General features: G+C 44.5%; 1 protein-coding gene across 10 annotated transcripts in view; it reads left to right on the plus strand.

The window, feature by feature from the left end:
• Nucleotides 1-25,693, plus strand: part of GREB1L (GREB1 like retinoic acid receptor coactivator) — a 274,155-nt gene that overhangs the window by 240,341 nt on the left and 8,121 nt on the right. For 8 of the 10 annotated variants that reach the window (XM_027576041.1, XM_027576039.1, XM_027576045.1 and 5 more), the window contains 11 exons: nt 904-1,243; nt 5,941-6,056; nt 6,656-6,900; nt 9,428-10,002; nt 10,201-10,303; nt 12,786-12,941; nt 13,227-13,366; nt 15,012-15,173; nt 15,323-15,530; nt 23,724-23,889; nt 25,048-25,275. In XM_027576041.1, the coding sequence (XP_027431842.1) occupies nt 904-1,243; nt 5,941-6,056; nt 6,656-6,900; nt 9,428-10,002; nt 10,201-10,303; nt 12,786-12,941; nt 13,227-13,366; nt 15,012-15,173; nt 15,323-15,530; nt 23,724-23,889; nt 25,048-25,275 (2,439 nt within the window). The remainder of the gene's footprint in view (nt 1-903; nt 1,244-5,940; nt 6,057-6,655; nt 6,901-9,427; nt 10,003-10,200; nt 10,304-12,785; nt 12,942-13,226; nt 13,367-15,011; nt 15,174-15,322; nt 15,531-23,723; nt 23,890-25,047; nt 25,276-25,693) is intronic. The other 2 variants (XM_027576044.1, XM_027576046.1) reach the window with 1 other exon arrangement.

Consider the following 25,693-nt stretch of genomic DNA (forward strand, 5'->3'; position numbering starts at 1 on the left):
AAATCACAAATAATTCATAAATAAATTTCCTGCCTGCTCTGTAGCTGTAAAAAGTGCCAATTTGAACAAAGTGATCCTCTTACTTGGCAGTCCAGGTGGGGTGGGGGTGGAGTACCAATGGGTGTTGGGATGAGGCAAGGACACCCCTATTTGCCAGGCTCTGTTGACGAAGCAGGGCTCGGGTGATAGGAGGCTACACCACTAGGGGGTGCTATTTCTCCAGTCAGCTCCAAGTTTTCTCCTGCACCAAGGCACATTTTATGGGAAGATACACTTGCTGTCTGTGGGGCTACCGTCAAATTAGTAATTATTAGTAATAATAATTATTCTTTTTCTGTCTGCTACTTTGCAAACATGATACTAATGTCTCAATTTTCTTTACTGTAGTTTTAAGTATCAGAGAAATAAGCTGACAAAACCACCATTCTAAGTGCCACCAATAAGAGGTTAGGATCCAGGGATGCTCCATTATGACTCTGTCAACAAATAACCTGACTAGATCAGTGCTTCTCAAAAGTTAATGTGCATACAAATCACCTGGGGGTCTTGTCAGGCTATGAGTTCTGATTCAGGTATCTGGGGTGGGGGAATTTGGCATTTCTAGCAGGCTCCCAAGTGGTGCTGCTTCTGGTCCACAGACCACACTCAGAGAAGCTAGGGTCACTAGACCATCCCCAAACCTCTTTAACTTGCTGTACGTATCCCAACAGTTTCTGACTCACAGGAGTTGAAGGCTCTACTTTTCCTTCTAACGATGTGGGCCCCAAGTTCATACTAGGGCTCCAGCCCAACCCTGATCGGTAACCCCTTCCCACCATGCTGGGTCTGCATTCCTCCCACAGAGACCTTACTGTGCCAGCTGGTCCTGCTGCCCAAGTTCTAGCTCCCTGTGTTCTGTTGAAGGTACCCCAGGCTGCACAGCATGGTCGTCCGCTGCTACCTTCTCATCCAGCAGTACTCAGAGGCTCTGATGGCTCTCACCACCATGGCGTCCCTCCGAGACCACAGCACACCGGAAACACTCAGCATTATGGATGACCTCATCAGCTCCCCAGGAAAGACAAGAAGTGGGAGGGGACACATGCTCATTATCAGGGTGCCCTCCGTGCAGTTGGCAATGTTAGCCAAGGAGAGGCTGCAGGAGGTGCGCGACAAGCTGGGGCTGCAGTACCGCTTTGAGATCATCCTCGGGAACCCCGCCTCTGAACTCAGTGTCGCAACGCATTTTGTGGCACGATTAAAGGTTAGCAATGGTCGGACAGCTCTCCTTTGAAATATCATTCGTTTCTGTTTTCTAGGAACCCCACCTAGGTGGCTCGGAGGCCTGAGTTTAGTAGAGTTTTGCACACGTGTTGATTTGATCTTCGTGACAGTGTTAAGGCTAAACCAAGGGACGTGTACACTTCCCTAATTGGAGCCGATTTATTAAGATTCTGTCAAGCCCCCTTTTTAGCATGTGCCTGCAGTTGGTCTTCCATGCCCTCCAACTGCAGGTGTAAAAATGAGATGACCCAATTTGACCCCATGTTTATTGACCTTGTTCAAGATGCATCTAGCCCACGGCCATCTGTTTTCTCAGAAAGAAAGGTGAGTTGTTCTCTCAGACCTCTGTGGGTTCGCCTTTAAGTGACATCAATTCACTAATTCTTTTCTGTCTACCTAGCCTGTCAGCTCAGGTCTAGAGTAAGTAGGTAAAGTATTCTGTTTTATCTTTAGAACTCATATAGAGCTATTCCCCACCCTCTTGCATGTGGATTCTTCAACCCTTTGTTGTTTCATTGAAATCGCTTTGACGCCCAGCCCTGAGGCTTGCTGGTCTGACTTCTCCAAGCCTACTGCAGAGGGATTAGTGCATGAGCACGGGTCAAGCCCCTCGCATGGCTGGTGGGACTGCTTCTCCTAAATCCCTCCTGGTAGACATGGAGGGGACAGGCAGAATTCCTAAATCAACTCACCTAACTCCCTACTTTATGCCCTTCTCAGGTTTTTCTGGGGACTTTTATAATCTAATGTGTCCTAGCCATTAGGAAGAATATAATAAAATAACTGCCTATATATAGGTATGATACCAAGCTAAGTAGCGTATGTCTGAGCTAGACCAGCATGGTACCTGTACCCTGCACACTAAATACTGAGCTAAATTGGGTTAAGAAAAGTCTAGTTTGGGACGCCTGGGTGGCTCAGTTAAGTGTCTGCCTTCAGCTCAGGTCATGATCCTGGGGCCCTGGGATCGAGTCCCACATTGGGCTCCTTGCTCAGCAGGGAGCCTGCTTCTCCCTCTCCCTCTGCCTGCCACTCCCCCTGCTTGTGCTCACTCTCTCTGTCTCTGACAAATAAATAAATAAAACCTTTTTTAAAAAAAGAAAAGAAAAATCTATTTTGGCACAAATTTTATGAAAAGAAAGCACATAGTCTTGGGCAATTCTCATTTTTACCCTGGGTTGCAGTTTCCCACCTGCAAAATGAGAGAGGTGGACTGAATGATCTCAGCTCTAATTTGAGGATGTTATTCACTGTTCATAAAGCATTTTGCAAACATAAACCTTTTTATTGTATTCTATTAGCTTAACCTAAATGGGATAATCCCAAAATGCAAACAAAATACATTAGCTTGATAAGCAACTGGAATAAATCTGTCTAAAAATAGAAACCCTATATTTAGTGGAAGTTGAAACATTTATATTTCATATGTAGATATAATGTTCACAATTTTAAATTATACACCACATAACTGCGAGATTTCTAGGATGAATAACAAATGAGAGTCCTGAAACTCTTCTTACAGTATAATTCATTGAGACGTATGTCTTGAGACAATTTGAATGATACTAATGATTGAAGAATCTGGAAAGGCAAATAATCTGCAAGGAGATGGTTGAAGAGGATGTGAGGCTGCAGAATCTTCTCGGGGTCCATGACACTGATCAAGTGTAGCTACCTATAGTTGAGGTCATTCGTTGAGAGTCTTCAAATGTGCCAATCACTAAGTCAGTATAAATCAGCCAGTCCTAAATAATTCACCCCTCTGGGCCATAGGTTTAAAACCACAATCAAGACTTGAGGTTCTTTTTTTTTTTTTAACCTTTTCTTATGTAATCTCTACACCCCGAGTGGGGCTTGAATCCACAACCCCAAGATCAAGAGTCCTAACTGGCTGCTAGCACATCAGAATCACCTTCAGAGCCTCTAGACAGCAGTGGTTCTGTGAGCCCTGCGAACGTGCCATACATGAAGGGGGGCCCAAGTAATTCTCAGAACAGTTATATCTCAATTTGTATGAGTAGCTGCCAGGCACTGACCACACAAAAGAGATTTCCATATTGTCAAAACCACCGGATCACATCAGTCCATCCTGTTTATACTCTCTCTTTGTGTGGAAGTAAAAATATGAAATCCCACTGAAATGGTCACATCCTAAGCAAGACTGCCACTTGCCAGGTGGTTTCTGCTTCACATGTTTTTTCTTCCTTCCTTCCTTCCTTCCTTCCTTCCTTCCTTCCTTCCTTCCTTCCTTCCTTCCTTCCTTCCTTCCTTCCAAGATTTACTTATTTGAGAGAGAGAGAACGGGAGCAAGGCGAGGGGCAGAAGGAGGGGGAGAGAGAGACTCCTCAAGCAGACTCCTCATTTGAGTGCTGAATTTGACCTGAGGCTTGATCCCACAACACTGAGATCATGAGCTGAGCCAAAATCAAGAGTCAAACACCTAACCAACTGAGCCACCCAGGCATCCCTTCATGTTTATCTCTAAGTTACTAACCTCCCTTACCACTATCAGGATGGCATGGGTGGGTGGGTGTGCCTTTTATCTGTAGTCTTGGGTAAGATCCTCTGCCTCTTCTTCCATTGGATGGCCTTATTTTCCCTCTAATTATCCTGCTATGTGTTGTGATTGACTTATAAGTGATGACAAGCATTCTGGAAGGACACCAGGCTTAAATCTAAATAAATCAGTTCCTCCAGAAGGCCTGTGAAGCTTTCATCAAATGTCCTTGGCCATGAGCCCCATATTTTCCTTGAACTCAGTGCCCACCCCATCTTTTGTGTTGTTTTAAATGCTCTGCAGTGAAATCATCCTGAGGACATGGTCAGTCTGTTGAAGAATGATGGCCATCATTCATCAGAACAGAAAAGCATGTTGGAGTGTTTTGGCTAGCTCTGATTGGTCAAGAGTAAAAGCAAGATTTCTTTAATAATCTTTTGAAAATAAATCTTTTTGTAGAGTAAAACATAATATCCCTTATACCATCATTATAACGACCTCATTATTTGTGAACCATGACCAATGGATGGTTTCTGGGAGATAAAATCCATTCAGGGAGAACCTCAGTGTCAGGGACATCATGAGTCCAATGCAAAATTATATAAGCAAAATGATTCCTGTTCCCAGAATTGTTTACTCTAAATCAAAGTGTTATTATATTTACTTTGACATGACAATGTATGGAAAACTGAATTTTTGTAGGTACCTTTCTTCTAATATTTAAAAAAATATTTTTGATAGATTTTTTTTTTTCTAAAGTAGGTTCCACACCCAGAGTAGTAGCCAATGCAGAGCTTGAACTCATGACCCTGAGATCAAGACCTGAGTGGAAATCAAGAGTCAGATGTTTAACCCAATGAGCCACCCTGGATAGATTGATTTTCTAAGACAAAAAAGAAAAGTCTCTCAAATTTGTAAACAGCTATATAGATCTATTGATTTCCCTTTGGTATGCAAATATATGATTTAAAAAAACACTTGTTAGGTTAGAGTGCTTCCCATTTTACAAATTATATACATTTTATTCAAATAATTGTGGGTATATTTATTTCTAAAGGTTGTTTTATCTAGACACCAACAAATCATTAATCAAACCCTATGACATTATTTTTTGCCTATTAGATTTCTTTATCCCATTTTGTGTTTAGCAAAAGAAGTACCTGTCTATTTTAAAATAAAGTGTATGCATTACTTAAGACCTCTTACTCTTTGTTCCCTAAAGCATTATCAGAGACATCAGTTTATTTCCTATAGTAACTCCTGCTGCAAAGCTGTTATGAGCATAGTTAGATGCTAGACACTTTATAAATAGTAGAAACCACCTTATCTACTTAAGACATAGTCTATTTTCTTTCTGCTCTAAAATCTAAAAATCTATAAGATCTTTTCACTTTTGAACATCTTTCAGGTTGGTGGGATTTTTTTTTCTCTTTGCACTGATTGGCATTCCATTTATTAAAGATACACATACACGTGTATGTATGTGTTAATCTATATCATAAGTTGATGCTTCATAGGTTATTTGTGAAACCATAAGCTAATAGCATTACTCTTCTAAGTAAGGGACAGGGTTTTTTTTTTTTATTGGTCCAGATTTGGTTATATTTTTCGCCTTCTTGAGAGAGACTTTTGAGAGCCCCAAGTCAATTATTACTTGTCACTTATTTTGAAAGTCAATATAGAAAGAAAGAGGGGAAAAAACCATCAAGGGTAACTAACTTCATGATTTTCTTGGTGAAAATGTCTGTCTTCGTGGAGTCTTTTGAGATGCTTTTATTAGTCATTCATAACTGAAACTGTCTTTTTCAGTCAGTCCATCCCAAGAGTCTGTCCATTACATGAAGAAAGTGTATTTGAGAGCCTTGAGTCAGGTAGTTTAACCAGGGTTGTTCACCTTGTCTGCTGCTTTGGCCTGCGTGGCTACTGCATGATGTACACCAAGGTCTCCTGTTTTATCCTACTGAGATAAAACTGAAGGCCACATTCTTCTAGAGTGCTTTGTTATGCTTTTTAGTAGCAATTTAGTACACGTACACACACACACACACACACACACACACACACACACTGAAAGTCGTTTGGAAGCACAAAGGCATCTAAAATCTGGACCTAGAAACCTTTTAAGAAGTGGAAACTTAAATAAGGGGTTTTAATTTTATCATGTGGGTCCCTTTCTACAGACCTGGAGAGGAAATGAGCTGGAAGAGTGGACCCCTCGGACATACCAGGATTTAGAAGGTCTTCCTTGTATTGTGATATTAACTGGCAAAGATCCTCTTGGAGAAACATTTCCCAGGTACAATGTGAACGGCCAGTTCCCATTCTTCATTAGTTGCCCAGCTAAGCTGATGGCTAAAACTTGGCTGACACTTAGCCATTTCATTCATTGGGCGAGGAGGAAGAGAATCGCTTTCCTCAGAGAGAAAAGACACACACCCTTCCTTGACCCTTTGTTTTGATTTTCCAGAGATTGCCTAGCATTTGGGTAAATGGAAGGTAGCCACAGTGAGAAGTGTCTCTGCATCAAAGCAGGGCCGCCAGAGAGGCAGGGAGGGAAAGCATCTGCCCCAAACTGGGATTTTGTTATTTGGATGAAGTGTCTCTTCATTTGCTGTTCCCACGCCCGTTAAGGGCCCAGGGCCTGGGGACAGGAAGGCCTCAACGCCAGTAATAACAGCACGAGCCACATGCTTCCTGTGTCAGGCATTGCCGCAGATGTCTTCCCTGCGCCATCCGTGCATTCCATACAGCCCATGAGCCAGGCACTGCTATTCTATTCTATCCTTGGGGAGGAGGAAGTGGCTAGTGCAAGGTCATAACAGCGAGGAGGCAACAAAGCTGAGGTTTGACTCAAGGCCAGATGGACTCACCCAAAACATCATGACTTACGTGCAGGTCTTTGAAGTACTGTGACCTCCGGCTCATCGACTCAAGCTATTTAACTCGCACAGCCTTGGAGCAGGAGGTGGGTCTGGCGTGCTGCTATGTCTCCAAAGAGGTCATCCGGGGCCCCGCTGTTGCCCTGGACCTTAGTGGGAAGGAGCAGGAGAGAGCCTCTGCCAGCGAGAACGATGCTGAGGAGCTGCTGGTTGACCTGGAGAGGCCACAGAGCAACGGTAGTGCTGTCACTGGAACCTCGGGTCAGTGCTTGCTTGCTGTCTGTGGGGACGTGGGGGTGGGGGGGTAGGGGGGAGGGGGGAGGCATTTACTCATACCTCTCAAGCACGTCAGAGGAGCCTTTGGTGGCTCGGGCATCCGGTCCAGACCTCGGGTTCCCAGGAGAGATACTTGGAAAACATTAACTGTTGAACAGCCACAGAATACTTCTTGGGATAAACATTTAATGAAGAACTTGGTAATAAGCTAAGTATAATAAATAAATTTTACCAACCCCAGCCTGCACCATTTTCCCGAGTCTTTTCCACCCTTAATCACCTCATGGATATTATACATCTGCAATTTGCACAGAAGCCTTCTTTTCCGTCTAGATCCGAAAGCTGTTAAGTTTGTGCTCATTGGCTTAGTACCTGGCACAGTGTTTACTTGTTTGAATGAATGCATGAATGAGTGAATGAATGGCTTTTCTAAGCAGTCAATGGCAAGTGTTTGTAGACCGAAGGCTACTCTGGGGCCACTGGCCGTGCTGAGCTGCCATGCAGCCTGCCAGCCCCACTCCTGGAGTGTCACTGAATGGCCTCTGGCAGTGCCCGGCATGAACTCTCTTTTGATGACTTATATTACTGCAAATGCAGCACTGTTTCCATTTTTTTTTTCTCATTAGGAAAGTAATAAAACTCAACACAGAAAACTTGGAGAATGTAACAAAGGATAGAGAAGAGGTTAAAAATTAAAACCCTGGGGTGCCCAGCTGGCTCAGTCAGTAGAGCATGAGACTCTTGATCTTGGGGTTGTGAGGTCAAGCCCCACACTGGGGGTGGAGATTTCTTTTAAAAATAAATAAAGAGGCGGCACGTGGGTGGCTCAGTTGGTTAAGCGTCTGCCTTTGGCTCAGGCCATGATCCCGGGGTCCTGGGATGGAGCCCTGAGTTGGGCTCCCTGCTCAGCGGGAAGCCTGCTTCTCCCTCTGCCCCTCCCCCCTCATGTTTTCTTGCTTTCTCTCTCAAATAAATAAAATCTTTAAAATAAATGAATAAATAAAAATGAAAACTCCACGACCAGAGAAGACCACTGTGAACATTCTTCTTTCCCATGTCTCCCCTCTTCCATCATCATAACACATGCGTGCAGACACACAGACGGTTTCAGGTCGCAGGCAGCCTTCGTGAGTCTGTTCATCCTGCAGCTGCTGCTGGATGGCTACGGGAATCGAAGAGGCGGTCCTCTACGGGGCTTTCTGTGTTGATAGGGACCCTCCGCCTGGAAGAGCAAGAGGACTGTTCTACTGGGTGTGCCCAGCTGCGCGCCTCAGCCAGGGGTCCGGGCTGTACCTTCCTCCAACCCCAGCACTCCAGGCTCCCCAGTGGTTTCTCTGAGACCAGTTCAGAATAAAGGCAAGAAGTTTGGGGGCTAGTAAAGAGTAACAGAAGGGAAGGGGGACCATCACATCTGGAAGTTTCTGGATACCAGCATCAGCGAGGGAGAGGTGAAGGGGTGTTACCTCCTTCCTGGGGGCTCTTTAGTCAGACCCTCCCCTTTCCCTGCACTTCCAGAGCTGCCCCACAAGGCTCACATAGTCTTGTCCTTGCTCTGATTAACTGGCACAAAGGTCATGGCTTGCCTTCTGCTGCTTAGTTTCCCTCCCTCCAGGGACAACCTGGCCTGCCTGTGCTCCCACCACTGAGCACATGTCCCTCAGCCATGGGCTGACTCTGAGGGTCCTTGGGGAAGTTCACTGCCGAAAGTGTGCAGGCTCTAAAGGCCAGGGCTGTGAGGGGAAAAGCAGGCTCTCATGCAAGATGGAAGGACACAAAAAGTCAGATGAGCAAGTGGAGTGACTTAGTTGCAGCAACCTCCAGTTACTGGCTGCCCCTCTGGGACCTCCTGAGGTTGGGATTTGACCTACATGCCTTCGAGCATCAGTGTGAGCTCAGAGAGGGCCTTCCGTCCTGAACGTATGAACTTTTGGTTTGTCCACAAATGAAAGAGTGGCTGACCCATCAGAGGGGAAAACGTATTTGAAGTGAATTGGCCAAATGCACAGAGATCTCTGGATGAAAGCAAGACCTCATTGAGTGTAGATTGTGCCTTACATCCTCTGTCACATGGAGACATTCCCCACGCTGGTTTGGGCATCCATGGGAAGTGGCTACCTCCCTGGGAACTTCTCCACAACCAGAAGCGTGAGACCCTTGGACCCCAGGAGGTGGCAAGTGCCCTGGAGCAGAACTTGAACATGGAGCCTGTATTGGTCAGGGTCCTGGGATGAATCAGGTGGCATATTCAAATGAGGTCACCGAGGAGAGTTTAATAAAGTTACACCATTTACAAAGATGGGGGTAGGATTTAGAAAAGGAGCTCGAGGTATAGTTACCCCCAGAGCGCCCTGAGCACCCTGGGGCCAAGGAAGCCAGCAGAGGAAGCAGCGTCTGGGACTGGAGAGGCCACAGCCCTCCCGGAGGAAGGCGGTCTAGCCTGGCCGGCATGCAGGGAGGGAACCGGGCAGTAAACGGCCGAGCCCTGCTGATGGATACGTCCGTCTTCTTCCAGGCTCCATCATGGAGAACGGGGTGAGCTCTTCCAGCACGGCCGACAAGTCCCAGAAACTGTCCCTGACCCCCAGCTTCCAGAGCCCGGCCAACAGCATGGGGCTGGATGAAGGGGTCTCCACGGGCACAACAGGAGCTGGGGAGACCCTGAAGCAGGAGTGCGACTCCCTGGGCCCCCAGATGGCCAGCAGCACCACCTCCAAGCCGTCGTCGTCCTCATCCTCGGGCCCCCGGGCCCTCTCGTGGCCGGGGCAGCCGCCCCAGGGCTGCAGGGGCCTGCACGCCGCCCTACCCCCGATCGTGATCTTATCGAAGGCAGCCTACAGCCTGCTGGGCTCGCAGCGGGGAGGCAAGCCGCCCGCGTCCTCCTCGCTGCTGCCGCACGCCGACGTGGCCTGGGTGAGCTCCCTGCGGCCGCTCCTGCACAAGGACATGAGCAGCGAGGAGCAGTCCCTCTACTACCGGCAGTGGACCTCGGCTCGGCAGCACCACGCCGACTTCAGCAACCAGCCGGACCCCGCCTCGGGAGCCCGCACCTGCCACCCCCGGCGGCTGCTGCTGACCGGCCCCCCTCAGGTAGGACCCGTGGTCCCCAAGAAGGAAGGCAGCGGGGGAGCCGCGCGAGGTGGTGTGGGGGTTGACCCAGAGCGATGAGGTCCTCGCTCTGGCCTCTCAGGGGCAGGAGCGATCCAAGAGCCCAGGTGTGAAATCTCGTCTCTCTTCTCCTTCCCTCTCTTCCCTTCCCCCCTCCCCAATTAAAAATATTTCCATCAGGTGGGAAAGACCGGCTCCTATTTACAGTTCCTTAGGATCCTCTTCCGCATGCTCATCAGGCTCCTGGAGGTGGATGTGTATGATGAGGGAGAGATCAACGCGGGTGAGTTGCGCGGGTCGTGGGCCGAGACACAAGACACTGACACCCAAGTCCGCTTGCGGGCTGTCCCGGTGCCGAATGTGCAGGGTTATCGGGAGGCCAGGAGCGCCGTGCGAGCAAACGGTTGTGCGGACACTGTGGCCACTTTTTAGCTCTTTAAGTTGCGGTGGAGTCTTCCACTTCTGGCCTCCCCTTCTTAACGTCCCCCGGGAGGCAGGGCAGAGAGGCATTTTATAAAGCCCTCGTAGGTGGATTAGTTGCTTCTATGGGTGTAAAATTCACTTGCAGTGTTCTGCTCAGGGTCCGATATTCGCTGGTTACTTCTGCTTTAACAACAGGCTCGGAGAGAAGGTATATGGATAACTCTAATTAAAACTTTGTGCAGAACCAAAACCTAGTGCCATTAACAAACCCCTTCACGTTTGCAGAAAGATGCAGGAGCTAGTGCTTGACAGGGCTGTGGGGGCTGGTTTTCAAAAAGATTATCTCCCATCTTCCTCCTGTAGCCCCTTCTCAGCCCTTCCCCATCAGCTGTCACCTGAGGCTCCCACGGGCAGGGAGCCTGGCCAGCAGAGCCAGAAAGTGAGCGTGAGCAGGATCAGCCAGCATTAGCTCTGTAGCTAGGGTCAGTGTGGCCTCCATACTGTGGCTTCACATCTTGGAGCAGTGACCTGTACTAGAAGGGGGGCGGGGAGGGGGGCATGGACAGTAGAAGTCATCAGGTAGAAGTTCTTCCAAGCCCCTCAGAGATGAGTCTGGAAAAGGGAAAGGCCTTGGCATCTTCTGTCAGATTGGCCCTCAGATCTCACCCCACTTGCTGCTTGTCCTAAATAGTTGGACTTGTTCTGTGACAAGCCCAAGGGACTAGTTCAGTCCAGAGCAAGACTAGGCAAAATCAGCCGTATTTAATCATTGTATTATCACTTTCGGCCCTATTTCCACTCCTTCATGATTGCAGACACACACACAATCCCATCTTCCCACCCGCCTCTCCTTGTTTGTGTCCCCACCTGAGCTGCACCAGACCCCAGGCCCACCACAGAGGGGACTGAGAGCTCCAAGTTGGCCTCAAAACACTCAGGGCCGCCTGGAGGGGGCTGGGACCAAGAGGGCAAAGGCAGAACCATACAGAGAAGGAAAGAGGGACCTGTCATCTCGCCAACCTTCTCACAAAGTCCCTGGGCTCCACAAGACAACGACGCCTTTAATTTTCTCCTCAGATCCGGCTACACTGTTCTTGGGCTTTAATCTGTGTGATGAGCTGTGAGAGAATCTACCACAGCTGGTGTGACCAGCAAACCGGGCCTTTGTGCTGTTAGCTTGGCTTTATTCCTTCTACCTCATTTTAGTGCAGGTGAATGCGATGGTGCTCTGGAGAGCCACGGTGGTATTAAAAAAAACAAAAAACAAAAAACTAGAATAAGCTTTGGGTTTTATTTATTTTTTAAAGATTTGTTTATTTAACAGAGAGAGACACAGAGAGAGAGGGAACACAAGCAGGGGGAGTGGGAGAGGGAGAAGCAGGCTTCCCGCCGAGCAGGGAGCCCGATGCGGGGCTCGATCCCAGGACCCTGAGATCATGACCTGAGCCGACGGCAGACGCCCAATGACTGAGCCACCCAGGCGCCCAAACATAAACGATACTGTGTTAAAAAAAATAATAACTGTACTTGTAGTCTTTAGGTTTTTTTTTTTAAGCTTTTCTCTTTCTCCCTTTGAAAGTTATCTTAAGCTTTTGAATCTTATGAATTTTATCGATAGTAACAATAAATATCCTCTATTGGTTACCCTCCCTGCGCCTACCATGTCTGAGCATTTCCAGCACACCGTCTGGAATTCTTACAATAACGGGGCTCCCTGCGAGCTGAGGGCGGTGGCTGTCACTGTGCAGTAGGAAGGAGCAGTCTGCATTCAAGCCCGGGGCTACTAGCTCTCAAACTTGACGGCATATTGGAGCCACCTAAGCAGCTTTAATTGCCGTGACAGGTGTCTGGGGACTAAGGGCGATTGTGGGGGTAGTGACCTAAGTACAGGGATTTCTTTTACAAGCTCCCAGGTGATTCTCCTATGCAGCAGACACTGGGAATCTTGCTCAGTGCATCCCTAAAATCTCTTGGTCCATATTTTAAACCCCACAATGAAAACGGTAAGAATTTAGATCACCTAAAATTAAACAAGCTTTTCAGACAATTTGGGGAGCTGGGATGGGAGACTAGTTGATCTCCTGGAAGTGGTTGTTGGTGAACCAGATCTGTAGAGGTTCATGCTGGGGCCAGTGAGGGCATGAGTCTCTCCCGGCATGGGCCTGAAGGAATCATTCTGGGCCTGTCTGCCCTGGGACATGGGAGATCATTTTTCAGAAATGCCTTTGTCCACCCATCTGGGAGTCATGTTTCCTAAAACCTCTCGTCCCTGACCCTTGGGAGGGAGGTTGGGAGGCTGGTCAGTCTGGCTGCTCTGCACACTTTCTTTCTTCTTGTCCTAGATCACAGTGAAAGCCGTGAAGTCAGCCAGTTGGAGGGCGAGCCCTGGCCTGACATTGAGAGCTTCCGTAAAATGCCCTTTGACGTCAGTGTGCACGATCCCAAGTACAGCTTGATGAGCCTGGTATATACAGAGAAGCTGGCAGGGGTCAAACAAGGTCAGTGCCAGCAGAGCTAGGCGGACCCCTCTGCAGGTCAAAGGGCACCTAAACCAAGGCAGGAGGCCTGGGGCAGTTTAATCATTGAGAGCAGTTTAAAGGAATTCTCCTGCTTTTCCCTTCTCTTACACATGTATTGATCACCTTTTACTTTTCATACCTGACTCTCTGGGCATAAATTATAGAATCCTTGGAAGAGGCCTTTCAGGGAATGGGGGACTTTCTTCCCAGGAGTAGGGGCTCCATGCACATCATGGCAAGGTTTTTTTGCCCCTTGATATGCAGAAGCAATAAAGGATGCCAAAGCCGAGGAGCCCAGGAAGCGAGGAACCGTGTCCATGATGCTGACCAAGTACGCGGCCTACAACACCTTCCACCACTGCGAGCAATGCCACCAGTACATGGACTTCACTTCTGCCTCCCAGGTGTGGCCCCCTTGTCCTTGCCTGTCGCCCAACAAGGATCTTGTGTGTCAGGACTGAAAAAGAAGGCTCCCAGTTTCGGGCCCTAGACAGAGGACACCTGATTTATGAGATGGAGCTGCACATTTGTGAGCAGAATGTGGGAAGCAATTAATTACTTTGAGCTTATTAGGATTGTGGGCAGTGGGAGGAGAAGGGAAAGAAAGAAACTTGAGTTTTAGCCTCTGAAGTCACTTTATCAAAATGGTTCCATGTGTCGTGTTTAGGTTAGCTGTTATCTGTGATCCTGAAAAAATGAGATAGTATGGTATATTTGGTGAAATATATGGTGGAAAAAGGTGGGCCTTTTTCCGGGTGGGCTAGTTTGTAATCCACTCACAATGCTTTACAGAATATAGAAGATTCAAGTCTCCGGTTTATAAATCATAAGCTTTTAGAAAACTTAATAAAATCCTGTTTATATAGTTTCTATGATTGTAGTATTCACTAAGTAGTATATTCCCACACTTGTGAAGCAAAATGAACTAGAATTTAAGGGAAGAATTACAATACTATTTTCCTATGTAACATAATATTTAGGTTAAAACTTTTGGGAAATCTACCTGATTTCTAGCTGCTGCGGAAAATTGATGCTACCCTTTCATGAAGCCCAGTGCTGTGTTGTAAAGCACCTAAAGACCTTTATGTAATTATTCACTGAGCTGGGTTACTGATAGAGCATGTGGACTTTAGTATTTTTTTAAATATGTATTTATTTATTTTCAGAGGGGAAAGGGGCAACGGGAGAGGGTGAGACAGAATCCCAAGCAGACTCTGCTGAGCGCAGAGCCCACAGTGGGGCTCGAACCCACAACCCTGAGATCACGACCTGAGCCAAAACCAAAAGTCGGATATTTAACCGACTGAGCCACTGAGGCGCCCTGAGCATTTGAACTTTGTAGCAAAAATTAGTTTTTATTTTTTAAGCTCCGTGCCCAACATGGGACCTGAAATCCTGGCCCCTGAAATCAAGAGTCACATGCTCTACCGACTGAGCCAGCCAGGTGCCCCAACTTTCTGGCAGTTTAAAAAATAAATTAGTTTTATATTTGCCTTCAATTAGTCAAATGGTCTTTTCCTGGAAGCCAGAGTTCTAGGCTAAGTGTTCAAATTTCTTCAGCTTCTACTGTAGCTAGGAAAGATGGGGCCACAGATGCATTTTAATGTTAGCCCTAATGTTTTACTTAGCAAAATGATATTCATTTAGCTTGATCCACATAGATGGAAGTGATTTTCCCCCTAAAACTGGGCACCTTTGAAAATGTTCAGAGAGCAGGACATCCCACAGGGATATTTAACCTCTGCATAAGTCTGAGTGGTAGTGGCTCTAAGAACATGAGGAATTCAAAGACCGTGCCAGGCAACAGAAAATTCTCCATCCTCAGAGAGGCTGTGTAGAGGCAAGATGCTTGGCTCTCATGTCAGTGGTAGCGACTAAAAGATGAAGCATTTGCGTTTCCAACTCTTCCAATGTTGCAGGCACAGCCAGATCTGGTGGCCTCTAGAAGTTCAGGTTAGTTTGCCTCTCTTGAAAACAACCTTAACGAGTGGTCTAGAAGTTTGCAAACCATGAGCTTACATCCTTTTCCTCTCTTCTATACAAACACAGATGTCCGACTCCACCCTTCACGCATTCACGTTCTCTTCCTCTATGCTGGGAGAAGAGGTGCAGCTCTATTTCATCATTCCCAAATCCAAAGAGAGTCATTTTGTCTTCAGCAAGCAGGGCAAACACCTGGAGAGTATGCGGCTGCCCCTGGTTTCTGACAAGGTGGGTGGCAGTGTCTGGATGCGAACACTGATTTCAGACAGACAGGCCCGACATACTAGATTGGGTTCTCCAAACTTCCTAAATCTAAGGGTTTTAATTTCCCTTTTTGGTCTCTGGTTCTTTTCTCTTTTTTTTTTCTTCCCTTTCAGCAGAATTTGAATGCAGTCAAGAGCCCTATTTTCACTCCTTCCAGTGGTCGCCATGAGCATGGACTCCTAAACCTCTTTCACGCCATGGAGGGCATCAGCCACCTGCATCTTCTGGTGGTCAAAGAATACGAGATGCCGCTGTACCGCAAGTACTGGCCCAACCACATCATGCTGGTGCTCCCTGGGATGTTCAATAACGCAGGCGTGGGTAAGGGGCCCCTGGGTCACAGAGAAGGGCTGAAAGGTCAAGTGAGCTCCATTCCCCGGACATGAGACTTTCAGAGGTTCCCCTGCCTCTCCAAAGAGTCCTTTCCTCCTGACCAAAGGACTTTTGATTCTTGAGTTTTCCATTCCCTTTATCTGCAGTTGTGCAGAACTTTTAACTTCCGAGGGCTAGTGACTAAAGAAGCCACTGGTAGATTGAGCGTCCCAGGAAGGGTTTTGGATTCTTCCCAACCTCAGCTGCTGATGTTCCGGGGCTGGGCCTGCTGCTGCAGGAATGGAACAGTGAGGAGAAGGGGAGGTAGTAGTTCACTGTGGTCGGGAGGGATCTGGAGGTGTTCCCGAGTCATTGTTAATCATTTTAAAGGCACGTGGCAAGTTCTAAGAGGGGTTCTGTACAACAGGAGATTGGAAGCATCATTACTGCCTACGGCAGTCATCTTAAAAGCATCTGGACAAAGTCTTTCCCGCTTTCCCCCAGAGTTTAAGAGCAATGGGCTGAGTCATCAAAGGGGCACATGGTTATCTGAGCGTGTGACAGAGCTGTGAGAGGCAGAAGACCTCCATTTGGATTCAGAGCTGTGTCTGGTCACTTCCTGCATCGTAGTTCTTAACCATTTCCCCATCTGCTCCTATGGGTGTCTGACTCTATGCAGTCTCTGAAGGGCTGAAGATGAACAGCTGCTAATTGACATGTTAGAGGGAAGTAGGAACATCCAGCCCAGAAACAGCGAATGCAGATGAGACCTGAGTAGTTTCTCTAAATCTCCATCCTTCTCTCCAGGGTCTCATCTTCCCTCATCTCCACACCCAACACAGCGCGCTCGCCCCCCCCACCCCACCCCCGCCCCCCGCCTGCTGATCTGTCCATCTCTCTCCCTTCCTGTCTCTTCTCTTACTGTTCTCCCTTCCATTCCTTTTCATGTCCTTAAACCTTAGCCTTAAGGGCGCCTGGGTGGCTCAGTTGGTTAAGCGACTGCCTTCGACTCAGGTCATGATCCTGGAGTCCCGGGATCGAGTCCCACATCAGGCTTCCTGCTCAGCAGGGAGTCTACTTCTCCCTCTGACCTTCTTCCCTCTCGTGCTTTCTGTCTCTCATTCTCTCTCTGAAATAAATAAAATCTTTAAAAAAAAAAATCACATGCTCTTTAAAAAAAAGAAAACCTTAGCCTTAAAAAGGGATTAAAATATTTTCAAAAAGTAGTTTTGAATAGGATTTTTCCATGTTTATAACTTTATATCAAGTGGATTAAGGCTTTTACATATTTCTGGTTCTCTGTCCTCTCCAAAACCTCATATTTCTCCGTATGAATATGATCCTCAAATTCTGTGCCTTACCGATGTTTAGGTGAATTTCCTCATCCCAGATCTGACTGAATTTGTTTAGTGCCAGTTTTGCTGTTTTTTGCAACAATTTGAGGAGAAACTAACATATACAAATGAAATACATGCAAATCATTTTTAATTTTTTATTTGGGAAAAAAACATAAAATTTACCATCTTAGTCATTTTTAAGGGTTCAGTTCAGTAGCAATCAGTATATTCACGTTTTGCAACTAATCTCCCAGAACTCTCATCTTGCAAAACTGAAACTCCATACCATTGTTAACTCCTTATTTCGCCCTTTCCTTGACAACTACCATTCTACTTTATCTCTGTGAATTTGACTACTTTAGGTACCTCATGTAAGCTTGATCATACAATAGTTGTTCTTTTGTGTCTGGCTTATTTCACTCAGCAAAATGTTCTTAAGATTCATCTACATTGTGCATGTGTCAGAATTTCCTTCCTTTTTAAGACTGAGTATACACCATTGTGTGTATACACATTTTCTTTATCCATTCATCCACTGATGGGACACTTGTGAATAATGCTATGAACATAAGACTTACAAGTATCTCTTTAGGAACCCTGATTTCAATTCTTTTGATTATATACTCAGAACTGGAATTGCTGAATCATATGGTAATTGTTTTTAATTTTTTGAGGAATTGACCTACTGCTTTCCATAATGGCTATACCATTTTACATTCCTACCAACAGTGCAAAACGTTTCTTCATATCCTCAGCAATAAATATTTCCTGATTTTTGTCTTTTGTTTTTTATGATAGCCATCCTAATAGGAGATGCTATCTTACTGTGATTTGATTTGCATTTCCCTAATGATTAGTGATGTTGAACATCTTGTCACGTGCTTCTTGGCCACTTGTATATTTACTTTGGACAATCAAGTCTTTTCCCTATTTTTTAATTAGATTTTTTTGTTGTTGACTTGTAGGAGTTCTTTATATATTCTAGATGTTAACCACGACTAATGATTTGTAAATGTTTTCTCCCATTTCATGGGTTGCTTTTCACTGTTTATATCCTTTGTACAGAAATTTTATTTTTATCTTTTTAGATCTTTGAATCTTTATTGTATATTCATTTCTTTTTTAAAACTTTTATTTAAATTCAACTAACATATAGTGTATTATTGGTTTCAGAGGTACAGGCCTATGATTCAGAAGTCTTATATAATACCCAGTGCTCATTACATCACATGCCCTCCTTAATGCCCATCATCCAGTTATCTCATCCCTCCACCGCCCCCCTCAGCAACCCTCAGTTTGTTTCCTATGATTGAGTCTCTTATGGTTTGTCTCCCTCTCTGATTTCATTTTGTTTTAGTTTTTCCTCTATTCCCCTATGATCCTGTTTTCTTAAATTCCACGTATCAGTGAGATCATATAATTTTTTCTCTGATCGACTTATTTCGCTTAACGTAATACCCTCTAGCTCCATCCATGTCATTGCAAATAGCAAGATTTCACTTTTTTGATGTAATATTCCTGTGCATGCGTGTGTGTGTGTGTGTGTATACACACATTCATCTGTCAATGGACATCTGGGCTCTTTCCATAGTTTGGCTATTGTGAACATTGCTGCTATAAACATTGGGGTGCAGGTGCCCCTTCAGATCACTACATTTGTATCTTTGGGGTAAATACCCAGTAGTGCAATTGCTGGGTCATACGGTAACTCTACTTTCCACTTTGAGAGGAACCTCCGTATTGTTTTCCAGAGTGGCTGCACGAGCTTGCATTCCCACCAACAGTGGGAGGAGGGTTCGCCCTTCTCTGCATCCTCACCAACATGTCATTTCCTGACTTGTTAATTTTTGCCATTCTGACAGGTGTGAGGTGGTATCGCATTGTAGTTTTGATTTGTATTTCCCTGATGCCGAGTGACATGGAGCATTTTTCCATGTGTCTGTTAGCCATTTGGATGTCTTCTTTGGAGAAATGTGTGTTCATATCTTCTGCCCGTTTAGTGATTGGATTCTTTGGGTGTTGAGTTTGATAAGTTCTTTATAGACTTTGGATACTAGCTCTTTATCTGATGAGACATTTACAAATATCTTCTCCCATTCTGTCAGCTGTTTGTCGACTGCTGTTCAAAAGCTTATCTTGATGAAGTCCCAATAGTTCAGTTTTGCCCTTGCTTCCCTTGCCTTCGGAGACATGTCTAGCAAGAAGTTCGAGGTCGAACAGGTTGCTGCCTGTGTTCTCAAGGATTTTGATGGATTTGTCTCACATTTAGGTCTTTCATCCATTTTGAGTTTAGTTTTGTGTGTGGTATAAGGAAATGGTCCAGTTTCATTCTTCTGCATGTGGCTGTCCAATTTTCCCAACACCATTTGTCAAAGAGACTTTTTTCCATGAGATATTCTTTCCTGCTTTGTCAAAGATTAGTTGACCATAGAGTTGAGGGTCCATTTCTGGGCTATTCTGTTCCATTGATCTATGTGCCAGTTTTTGTGCCAGTACCATACTGTCTTGATGATTACAGCTTTATAATAGAGCTTGAAGTCTAAGACTGTGATGTCACCAACTTTGGTTTTCTATTTCAACACTCCTTTAGCGATTTGGGGTCTTTTTCTGGTTCCATACAAATTTTAGGATTATTTGTTCCAGCTCTGAAAAAAGTTGATGGTATTTTGATGGGATTACTTTGAATGTGTAGATTGCTCTAGGTAGCATAGACATTTTAACAATGTTTGCTCTTTAGGGGCTCCTGGGTGGCTCAGTCGTTAAGCGTCTGCCTTCGGCTCAGGTCATGATCCCAGGGTCCTGGGATCGAGCCCCACATCGGGGTCCCTGCTCAATGGGAAGCCTGCTTCTCCCTCTCCCCCTGCTTGCGTTCCTTCTCTCGCTGTTTGTCAAATAAGTAAACAAAATCTTAAAAAACAAAACCAAAAAAACCACAATGTTTGCTCTTCCAATCCATGGGCATGGAACATTTTTCCATTTCTTTGTGGCTTCCTCAGTAAAAAAAAACCAAAAAAAAAAAAAAAAACCAAAAAAAACCAGTTTGCTCTTCCAATCCATGAGCATGGAACATTTTTCCATTTCTTTGTGTCTTCCTCAGTTTCTTTCATGAGTGTTCTGTAGTTTTTTGAGTACAGATCCTTTGTCTCTTTGGTTAGGTTTATTCCTAGTTATCTTATGGTTTTGGGTGCAATTATAAATGGGATCTACTCCTTAACTTCTTTCTTCTGTTTCCTTGTTAGTGTATAGGAATGCAACTGATTTCTGTGCATTGATTTTATATCCTGCCACTTTGCTGAATTCCTGTACGAGCTCTAGCAATTTTGGGGTGGAGTATCTTGGGTTTTCCACATAGAGTATCATGTCATCTGCAAGGAGTGAGAGTTTGACTTCTTTGACAATTGGAATATCTTTTTTTGTTGTCTGATTGCTGGACTGCTAGTACTATGTTGAATAGCAGTGGTGATAGTGGACATCCCTGCTGTGTTCCTGATCCTGGGGGGAGGAGCTCTGCTTTTCCCCATTGAGAGTATTTGCTGTGAGCTTTTCATATATGGCTTTAATGATATTGAGGTATGTACCCTCTATCCCTACACTGTGACAAGTAAGAAAGGATGCTATACTTTGTCATGCTTTTTCTGCATCTTTTGAGAGGATCATATGGTTCTTGTCCTTTCTTTTATGTAGTGTGTCACATTGATTTGCGGATGTTGAACCACCCTTGTAGCCCACGAATAAATTCCACTTGGTCGTGGTGAATAATCCTTTTAATGTACTGTTGGATCATATTGGCTAGTATTTTGGTGAGAATTTTTGCATGTATGTTCATCAGGGATATTGGTCTATAATTCTCCTTTTTGGTGGGGTCTTTGTCTGGTTTGGGGATCAAGGTAATACTGACCTCATAAAATGAGTTTAGAAGTTTTCTTTCCATTTCTACTTTTTGAAACGGCTTCAGAAGAATAGGTATTATTTCTTCTTTAATGTTTGGTAGAATTCCCCTGGGAAGCCATCTGGTCCTGGGCTTTTGTTTGTTGGGAGATTTTTGATGACTGCTTCAATTTCCTTGCTCGTTATGGGTGCAGAGAAATTTTAAATTTTGATGCAGTCCAATTTATCAATCTTTTTCTTCTGTTGGCTGTGCTTTTGGTGTCATATCCAACAAATCATTACTGCATACAACAGCAAGCTTTTCACCTGTTTTTTCCTGAGTTTTATAGTTTTAGCTCTTGCATTTAGATCTTTGATCCATTTTAGTTTTACAGTGTAAGGTAAAGGTCCAACTTCATTCTTTTGCATGTGAATATCGGTTTTTCTAATACCATCTGTTGAAGAAACTGTCCTTTTCCCATTGAATAGTCTTGGCACCTTTGTCAAAAATCATTTGACCATACTGGCCCTTAGGGCTGGGCCAAAAGCACAAGAGCATACTGCTGGGCTCTGTATTCTTCATCCTATTGGCCTATTTGTCTGTCTTTATGCCACTACCACATTGTTTTGATTACTGTCGTTTTATACTGTTTTGAAATCAGCCAACTGTGAGACCTCCTTTTTTTTTTTTTTTTTTTTTTTTTTAAAGATTTTGAGAGAGAGAATGAGACAGAGAGCATGGGGTGGGACGATTGTCAAAGGGAGAAGCAGACTTCCCGCTGAGCAGGGAGCCCAATGCGGGGCTCGATCCCGGGACTCCAGGATCATGACCTGAGCTGAAGGCAGTCGCTTAACCAACTGAGCCACCCAGGCGCCCCCAATTTTGTTCTTTTTCAAGGCTGTTTTGGCTATTGAGGGTCCCTTAAGATTCCACATGAACTTAAGGATGGATTTTTTTTTTCCTGCACACACACAAACCATTAAGATTTTGATCAGGATTGCATTAAATCTGTAGATACTTTGGGTAATATTGACATCTCAACATGGATGTGTCTGGAACATTCATGTTCCAGTCCATGAACACGGATGTTGTTCCATTTACCTGTGTCATCTTTCAGCAGTGTTTTGTACTTTTTCATGTACAGGTCTTTCACATGCTTGGTTAAACATTTATTCTTAAGTATTTTATTCTTTTTGATGCCACTGTAAGTGGAATTGTTTTCTTAATTTCCCTTTTATTGTTAGCGTATAGAGACACAACTGATTTTTTAGTTTTGTATCTACAACTTTGCTTAATTCACTTTTATTATTTCTAACGGTTTGTATGTGTGTGTGGAATCTTTATGGTTTTCTACATATAAGGTCATGTTGCCTACAAACAGGTAATTTTACTTCTTCTTTTCCAACCTGAATGCCTTCTATTTCTTTTTCTTGCCTAATCACTCTGGCTAAGATTTCCAGTACTGTGTTAAATAGAAGTGGTAATGGTGCAATGGAACAATCCTTGTCTTGTTCTTATCCTAGAGGAAAAGCTTTCAGTCTTTTATCATTACAATGTTAGTTGTGGGCTTTTCATATATGGTCCTTACTACACTGAGAATACTAAGTATTATACACATGCTCTTGGAAGGTAGATTTTCCTAAATCTCTAGTAGTACCCTTGATCTATTCAAACTGTTTTTCTGGTTGCTCCATAGATTTAATAGTTTTTTTTAGCCTTTTCATTACCTACATTTTGTTTCATTTTCGGGTGTCCCATTCATAAAATTTGGCTGTGATGATCTTTTTAAATTCTAATTCCAGTGTAATTAACATGGTGTTATATTTGTTTTAGGTGTACAATATAGTGATTCAACAATTCCATATATTACTCAGTGCTCATCAAGTGTACTTATTCCACTTCACCTATTTCACCCAATCTCCACCCCTCTTCCCTGTAACCATCTGTTTGTTCTCTATAGTTTAGTCTGTTTTTCTGGTTTGTCTTTTTTCTTCATTTGTTTTGTTTCTTAAATTCCACCTATGAGTAAAATCAGATGGTACTTGTGTTTCTCTGACTTGAGTTAGCACTATTTATAATAGCCAAATTATGGAAGCAACCTAAGTGTCCATTGATAGATGAAAAAAGATAAAGATGTGGCATATATACACAGTGGAATATTATTCAGTCATAAAAAGAATGAAATCTTGCCATTTGCAACAACAGGGATGGATCTGATGATCATCATCTTAATCTTTGAGTACTTACCACATGTCAGGCACTGTCCTGAGCACCATACAATCCTGTGAAGTGGACATTATCACTGTCTTCTTATAGGTGGAGAAGCCAAGGCATAGGGGAGAGTTAACTTTTTCAGTCACACAGCTAGGAAGTGATGGAATCAGAATTTAAATGTTGCCAGCTTGGCTCCAGTCTTTTACTATACCATACTACCTCTTGCAAAAAAGCCCATCTAGGGAAATGCCAGTTTCCAGAATCTTCTTCAAAGAAGACATTGCTGTCAATCTCCTAAAGCAGGGGATACATCAGAAGCAGCATACCCACTTACTGCAACCCTGGCTACTCCTTAGAGCAGGACATGCAAGTGGCTGCTTCTAAGACTGAGAGCACGTCTTAGGGCTATAAAAGGAACTAACCAGTAGTTAGCGTTTCCTCTACGTGGTATCCTTTGTCCCATCGGGGAAACTGGATTCTAACAGAACCCCTCAAGGTGTAGCTCATGAATCACCTGCATTATCAAAGACTGCTCTGGTTTCTGGCCCTTCATCAGACCTAAAGTGAATCTCTGGTGATGGGCTCCAGGAATCAGCATTTTTAAACAGACTCCTTCACTGATTCTTTTTACTTGAGAACCACTGCTCTGTACACTTGGTTGACCCTCCCACCCTGCATGGTCACCACGTGAACAGGCATGCCTGTGGAAGAATGTGAGCTGTCTGCAGGGTTTGGGTCAAGCCTGAGTGAAGGCTGTACAGCTGTGGTTATGTTGCCTTCCAGGTGCTGCCAGGTTTCTCATTAAGGAGCTGTCCTATCACAATCTGGAACTGGAGAGGAACCGCCTGGAAGAACTGGGAGTTAAACGCCAGTGTGTCTGGCCTTTCATTGTTGTGATGGATGACTCGTGTGTTCTGTGGAACATTCACAGTGTTCAGGATCAAAGCAGGTAGTAGTACTTGCCAAACAGTTCTAGGGGAGTATGACCTAATGTTATGAAGAAGATCCTTTCCTTGGCTATAGTTATGCACGGAAGTAAATGAGAGAGGTGCAGCTTTCCAGAGCAAAGCAATGATCCAGGAGACTACCTTCACTAGCACTCTCTTTTAAATTTAGATATTCGGTGTGCCATTACATTCCTGGACTATTTCTGCATCATGGCTTTGGTTTGCTATAAAGTCTGTGGAAAGGCGCTATGATTTAGACAATCCACTGGCTCCTGAATCAGACCTGCTTTTTAACCCCAGCTCTGCTTTGTAACTACCTGGATGAAAAGGGAAGTCATTTCATCTCTTTGTCTCAAGTCCATCACTTGTAAAATTAGGGTTGAGCCAAAATCAGTGGTTCTCCTTCCACTGTCTCCACCAGGACAGTGGTGAAGGGGGTCCATGAGGACCAGGGAATGCTAAACCTGGAGAAATCCTATGCAATAAATGGTCCCAAAATATCAGTAGCACCCCACTGAAACAGTTCCTGGTGACCTCTAAGCCTTTCCAGCTCACACATTGTGTCTGTTTCCACTTGTGGATATGAAGCCAGTTACGTTTTCAAATATTCCTTTGTTATACTGTAATTACCACACTGGGAGGTATACCTATGTGCTTCTAACCTCTGGCTCCCTCTCGTTGGTAACTCCCTGTTCATTATTCATTTTGAGATGGGCTGGATTTCTTTCTCTGCCTTAATATGGTTAAGCCCCACACCCAAAAGGCAGCTTCCTTAAGGTAGCAGTGAAAGGCAGCATGAAAACTAGGTTTGACATTCTACTCCAGGCTAATATAAACCAGCTAGTTATATCCTTTACAGATACTAATACTGTATAGTAACATTAGCCCCTCATAAATGACCCTCTCCTCAGTAATATTTATTTTTATTTTTTTAAAGATTTTATTTATTTTGAGAGAGAGAATGAGATAGATAGAGCACGAGAGGGGGGAGTCGGAGGAGCAGACTCCCTGCTGAGCAGGGAGTCCGATGCGGGACTCGATCCCAGGACTCCAGGATCATGACCTGAGCCGAAGGCAGTTCCTTAACTAACTGAGCCACCCAGGCTCCCCTTCAGTAATATTTATTGATCTCTTATTTAAACCAACTTTACATTTCACAGCCAGCCCATAGAAGCAGGAGTTTCCAGTAAGAATGTGTCCTTGAAGAGTGTCTTGCAGCATATTGAAGCAACACCAAAAATCATCCACTACGCAATCCTGGGCATACAGAAATGGAGCAGCAAGCTGACTTCTCAGAGCCTGAAAGCCCCATTTTCTAGGTGCCATGTGCATGACTTCATTCTCCTTAACATAGACTTGACTCAGAATGTGCAGTACGACTTCAACAGGTAAGTCAGGCCTCCTGGAGGCAAGTAATCCTGCCATCTACTGATTGCTTCTGTCCAACTCTGACCCTTACAATGTGTCTATTCCCTTGAGTTGGTCTTTGAAAAACTGATAATCTCTTTTTTATGGATAAGGAGGGAAAGGGGGTATCACAAGCCCCAAAGTGTACCTTCATAGAATGCCTCAAACTGACCCAGACCCTTAAAACATAGAAATTACATGAAATGCTTAAAAAACCTATTTTAGCTATCCCATTATTCAACAAGAACTAAGATGGGGACAAAAACTATTATGTCAACACAAATCAGTGTGTGGACCCATAACCCACTGAAGCTGAACTCTTTCATCCTCAGAACTCAGAAGTTAATCCCTTTCCCTAAATGTTAGTAAAATCCAGAGATCTGGATTCTTCAGGGAAGA

This window comes from Zalophus californianus, chromosome 14 (assembly GCF_009762305.2).
Source record: "Zalophus californianus isolate mZalCal1 chromosome 14, mZalCal1.pri.v2, whole genome shotgun sequence".
In the NCBI taxonomy this organism is placed as follows: domain Eukaryota; kingdom Metazoa; phylum Chordata; class Mammalia; order Carnivora; family Otariidae; genus Zalophus; species Zalophus californianus.